The sequence below is a fragment of the Mandrillus leucophaeus genome, unplaced genomic scaffold, assembly GCF_000951045.1.
Source record: "Mandrillus leucophaeus isolate KB7577 unplaced genomic scaffold, Mleu.le_1.0 Scaffold1199, whole genome shotgun sequence".
Taxonomy (NCBI): domain Eukaryota; kingdom Metazoa; phylum Chordata; class Mammalia; order Primates; family Cercopithecidae; genus Mandrillus; species Mandrillus leucophaeus.
The window spans coordinates 383,638-389,935 of record NW_012100309.1 but is presented as its reverse complement, the minus strand read 5'-3'; the positions used below and the strand labels follow the sequence as shown (position 1 = coordinate 389,935).

The 6,298-nt window shown below is 32.5% G+C and overlaps 1 protein-coding gene across 1 annotated transcript in view; it reads left to right on the top strand.

Moving 5' to 3' along the window:
• ABCD2 (ATP-binding cassette, sub-family D (ALD), member 2) overlaps positions 1-6,298 on the top strand; it is a 71,604-nt gene that overhangs the window by 11,680 nt on the left and 53,626 nt on the right. The window contains exons 3-5 of the mRNA XM_011967624.1: positions 463-578; positions 3,245-3,413; positions 4,171-4,265. Coding sequence (XP_011823014.1) covers positions 463-578; positions 3,245-3,413; positions 4,171-4,265 — 380 coding nt within the window. The remainder of the gene's footprint in view (positions 1-462; positions 579-3,244; positions 3,414-4,170; positions 4,266-6,298) is intronic.

Below are 6,298 nucleotides of genomic sequence, written 5' to 3'. Positions count from 1 at the left end.
TCCCTCTTTTGAGACAGGGTCTCACTCTGTGGCCCAGGCTGGAGTCCAGTGGCATGATCTCGGCTCACTGCAACCTCCACCTCCCAGGTTCAAGTGATCCTCCTGCCTCAGCCTCCCAAGGAGCTGGGACTACAAGCACACGCCACCACGTCTGGCTTATTTTTGTATTTTTAGTACAGACAGGGTTTCACCATATTGGCCAGGCTAGTCTCGAATTCCTGACCTCAAGTGATCCGCCCACCTAGGCCTCTCAAAGTGCTGGGATTACAGGCGTGAGCCACTGCACCTGGCCCAAACACTGAATTTTCAATGATTCATTATATTTCTAGAAAATTGCTACTACTAACGAAAAATTAATATGTGGTTGTTTTAGCCACAATTTAGTTTGTATAATGTAAAACATTAAGTTACTTAAAAAAAAAAACAAAATTCAATAGTTTTGTAATTTGCTTTTATACCTAGAGGATGGCCAAAAGCAAGTTATGGTTAGTGAACGGACAGAAGCCTTTACCACTGCTCGAAATTTACTGGCCTCTGGAGCTGATGCTATTGAAAGGATTATGTCTTCATACAAAGAGGTACTTGCATTTCTTATTGTCAATTCGATTAAAATAAAATTTATGAAAATCAAGCAAAATGTCAATTACCAAGTATACTTAGTATTTTGGAAACATATCTTTTCTCTGCCAAAATTGCTGAGTATAATCAAGATTAAGGGCAGCAACTCCCCAGTGTAATGCTGCTAATATCCTTTGTTTTTTATACTATCAATTGTTACTTCTCTTTGTCTCTCTATAGTATGTTATCTTTGTTTTACATTGTAAAGAAACCCTTAGGTATGAACTCCGGAGGCAGAGTGCCTAAATTTTCGTTTTTGCTCCAGTATTTACAAATTATGTGACCTTAGCTCAAGTTCCCTAACGTGTCTGTGTCTCTGTTTCTTCATCTATAAAATGGGGATAATGATAACACTGACTTGTGGGGTTGTTGTGAGCTGATACATGTAGAATATTTAAAACAGCACATATTAAACACTCAATAAATGTTAGCTAATAACATTTCTTATATATCTTGCAAGCTTTTACCTTTCCTTTGTTAAATGGGTAATACCTTCTTACCATTCCGCATTCCTCCTGCAGAGTTTGAGTCTTCCTCTTTTGTGTCCATCTCAGTGTATATCTGATGTTTCACCACATTATAACTGTCTATATTGCCTGCATCACACCACTCAGCTCCTTGAAGCAGGAACTGTCTTACTCATCTTTGCATTCCTAATATCCATTTTCATACTTGCAATACTGTATATGGTTAATAAATATTTGTTGACAAAATAATAATAAGACCTGCAGATACCACAGGACCAACGTTAAAATTACTTAATTGAATTCAGATATTATATAATCTTCCCATAAAAGTTATTCTCACTACCAATTACTCTTATGGCTATCATATTAATATAAATTCTAGAACATCATTATAAATTTAGCTGCATATTAAGTCAGCCTTGAATAAACTATATAAAAGAGTTACAAAGGGCTAGCAAGCAACTCAATTTTTTAAAAAAGTTCAAATAGTAATGTTGATAATCTGGAGACAGTCTTTGGGATAGATTTGTTGATGTAATAAATTACTTAATATTAAAATTAAATGACAAATCAAGATTTTATTTATCGCACATTAAAACATTGTGCTATCTAAGTTAGAGAAATGATATCAATTAGTTTTTCTAAACTGTCTCCAACTCAACAAATTATTGCATTTTGCCTTATTTTGCTTGAATTGACTTTTAATTATAAAACGTTCACTTCTAAAAATTCTTGTACTGCTGTGATGGCACATGAAAGCACCCACCATGTCTTCTCTGCTAGCACCAGAGGGACCAAGTTTCCTTTGTAAAGTTAGGGTTCTAAGACAAATTCCCTGTCTTGTACCCCAAAGTAATTTGTCTACTGGCACATTCTTAGTTTTTTTCAGACACTTCTGCTGTCTTCACACTCCATGATGGTCCACTGATTCATTGCCTCCTGCCTGTCTTGAATTGACCTCTACTTGTGGTTTTGGAATTCTTTTCTATGCAAATATTTATATTTGCCCAGGTTTCACTTGAATCCATATTTTGTTAATCTTTAAATTTGTTTTCCTCTACTTGGCAACTAAGAGGTTCTTCTAGATAACATTAGAAATCATTTAAATAGCTATAACATTAACGTACAGAAATGAAATAATAGTGTAATTACAGATCTCTCAGTCGAGATGTGTGGTAGAAGGCTTTTAATAATAATACCTACACATTTACTGCTTACGTTTTGCATACACAGAAATTTTACACAAATGTCGACATTGTTGTATTCTGTAATTTATTAAGAAATACTTATTTCTGAGATGTCTTGATTATTCTTGTGCATTCTTGTGCAAGAACTATCCTTAGTTCTTGTGCATTCTTTGTCATTGAGACACATGTTCTTGATAAGAAATGAGTCACCTTTCACAGTACCCTGATAACAAGGTGTTCTTTTAATAGAAAAACAGCAGTAGGTTAACCAAAGTAAACAGCTGAAAGAATAGGAACAAGGCACCATTCCATTGAGCTTTGTGGACTAAAGTAGAGATTTAGCTCATCTTATAATCTTACCTAGAAAAAAAAGAATATATTTAATGTTTTTCTTTGGGCATATATATCATGTTTGGCTTCAAAAGAAGCTGGATTCTGGGAATTATACTGAAAAGGATTTGAAGCTTTTCATTGAGCTTGCTCTCAATATTGGTATCCTTCCAAATATAGTAATTTTGACAATCAATTTGGCTCGGAAACATTCATTTCATAATAGGACAAAAGGTACTTTTCTCCTCAAAATCTTCTATTTTAAATAGAAAAAAGATACAAAAAATAAAAGATTATAATTTCATTGAATGACCTTAAGCTTTCCACAAAATTTTTAATTTATTGGAAATGAATTTCATCGTGTAAACAGAGGCCAAATCAGAAATTTGACTGAATGATCCTTAACTCTCATTAATATTCTAAAATCTGTGTATTATGTTTTATAATTTCAATCAAACATGTTATGGTGTTATAGTGCTCTTTTGTACTGTCATTTGTTTTAGTTTTCAGATGTGTTATATATCTCATGTATAATACGATAGGATCTTCAACATTAAGTCAAGAAACTTATATGATTACATATTTATTTATTTATTGTCTTGGGTCTAGTAACTCTATTTTATCTCTCTGCATTGCTTTCAGGTAACTGAATTAGCAGGCTACACTGCTCGAGTGTACAATATGTTTTGGGTCTTTGATGAAGTAAAAAGAGGCATTTATAAGAGAACTGCTGTCATTCAAGAGTCTGAAAGCCATAGCAAGAATGGAGCTAATGTAGAATTACCGCTCAGTGACACATTGGCAATTAAAGGTATTAAACTCAAGTGCTTTTTTATTTTCCTACATGTAAGTGTTTATCAACAGAACCAAAGTTTAAGAAGATAGCTTTTAGTAGTTACAAGGAACCAACATTTAAATAACCAACATTATTTAAACAGCAATCCCTAATATTAGTGTTGCAACTTGAGGGGTGGTGACTGATATTACCACAAAAACACAGTGTTATGCTACTTTTATTTAGGACACAAATTTCCAAATTATTTTTGGAAACTGAACATATGGCATAATGAATCATTTGCTTTTAAAATTCAACTAACAAATAGAATTCAATCTAATGTCATGTTGTTCTTCATAATACTGTTTCTAAACTTAAGTTTGGTTACATATTTTTTTAAATTGCATTATTCTCTGTCGTAATTCCCTTTTTTGCAGCACTGTGGTTTTTTTTCTATAGAAATGTTAATTTAGGGAAATAGAGTATTTGTCAAAATTAGGGCTGGGTTATTTCAGATTGTGTAGCTTTGCTATTGTAATGATGTTGACATTCGATTATTATAAAATAATGTTTCTCAGAAAGATATTCCAACTAGATGTGTCAATATGTACAAATTTGCATTACATTAAACCTTGCCTCAGGTCTGGATATCTATATTTACATTTGTTTCTGTAATTTACTACTGTGAATTATCTTTATAATTGAAATTACCTGTTAGACTGCATTATAATTTAAGTTATTTAATCAGAAACCCATGATAATGTTTGTATCTTACACTTTTTCTTAATTACAGGAAAAGTTATCGATGTGGATCATGGAATTATTTGTGAAAATGTTCCCATAATTACACCAGCAGGAGAAGTGGTGGCTTCCAGGCTAAACTTCAAAGTAAGATGATATTCAAGAATCTTCTGATTGTTGCCATCACACTAATACAAACAACTCAGAATTCATGTACCTTATGTTAAATACTTGGAGGAGCATTTGGAAAGGGGAAATCAAGAAAGGTATGCACAGTGGCTCAATTACAGAAGCAGTTACCCCTCAGAAAGCAGAGAGAAAAGAGAAATTTGATTTCTACTGCTTTATTGCCAGGTCGAAAATCAAAATTATAGTGCACAAGGTAATTTTGGGGAACAATAGGAAATTTCATCAGAAATTTGTATCTGGAAATAAATTTTCATTTTTTGCCCTATAGAAATTACTTTTTAAAAAGCCTATACTGTAATATATTTACTAAAATATGAATAGATGTCATTAGCAAGTTTAATTTTGTCAATATACATTCTGTGACTTAAATTTTTAAAATAAATTACATGTACTAATGTACAATTATAATCAGAAGATCTATGGATTGGAATTTAGTTTTTAATTCTGTTGACAATAATTTCTTATTCTTGTGTACTGATTACAAAAACTAAAAAGTAAAAGTATCCAATAAACCTGAGTCTCTGACTTAAGGCATTATAAAATTCAAACACACATTTTGGGATTGAAGCACAAAATAATTTGCTGACAAGTATTAATGACTATAATATAGCAAGTTGAGCTAGGTTCAAACAAAGAAATGATTTGACTTGATAAAATAATTGCAAACATGACAAACATATGCTAATTAATGATTTTAGTATGGACTTTAGTCAAGGTTTAATTATTAAAGATGTATTTGCAAATGTTTTGGGTTACTGAGAGTTGAAAGGAGAGGATGAGTAGCATCAAACAGGGTAAAATCCTGTGTCAGTAAATTTAAAGAAATTGTATTTTAGCTGCAATTTGGTCAGACTTTATTTTTCCATGTATAGACCTATAGGGTGGTCTAATTACTAGGATCTGAACACAAGTACCAATTAGGTACTAATGGCATACATAGAGTATTTAACTATTTATTAATGGTTTCACAGTTTATAGTTTATGATTTTATAGAGAGGGTTTTTTTTTGGTCAGGATAGGTTTTATAATATCAACTCTTGTTGCTCTATTTATTAAATAAATAGTGTACGTGTCTTGAGCTTTGCTTACTAACTACATTAGTGTGGGCATATCACACTCTTTCTGCAGAAAAATATAGAGAAGTTTCTTTTATATAAAATGAACTAAACTAAAAATACTCAATCTTGTGAAAGTATCTTAGAAGATTTGAAGTTGTTCAAAGATATGTGTTAGTAAAGTACACTTTCTTCATAATTACTTATTTCTAACTCAGAGAATTATATTTAAATTCTCAGGTACCTAAAATATAATAGGAAGTTCTGTATCCTCTCCATAGATTGAAAAATAAGTTTCTAGAGGAAAGGATCTCATACCTTTGTTAGCCTTCAGGATTAAAAAATCATTTGCAGGCCAGGCATGGTGGCTCATGCCTGTAATCTCAGCACTTTGAGAGGCTGAGGTGGGCAGATCAGCTGAGGTCAGGAGTTCAAGACCAGCCTGGCCAACATGGTGAAACCCTGTCTCTGCTAAAAACACAAAAATTAGCCGGGCATTGTGGCAGGCACCTGTAATCCCAGCTACTCAGGAGTCTGAGGCACAAGAATCGCTTGAACCCAGGAAGCAGAGGTTGTAGTGAGCCAAGATCATGCCATTGTACTCCAGCCTGAGACAGAATAAGACTCAGTCTCAAAAAATAAATAAATATATATATGAATTTTTTAAAGTTTAAAAATTATTTGCAGAAGAAAAGTTAGTGAGTGTGAGACAAAAGAATTCTAAGCATCAGAGAACTTTATGCTGAGAAAATATTAATATTAATATAGAAAGTCTCCAATTACCCCTCAAAATGTGTTAAATTTCTTAGAATTCCTAATAGAGAATGGCCTTATTAAAATATTTTGCCAATGTGCTTTTCACCATGGTATATATGTTTTTAAAAAATCATTTGGAAAATATTTACGCTTCTACAAAATTTAACTTTTCTCTAGTGG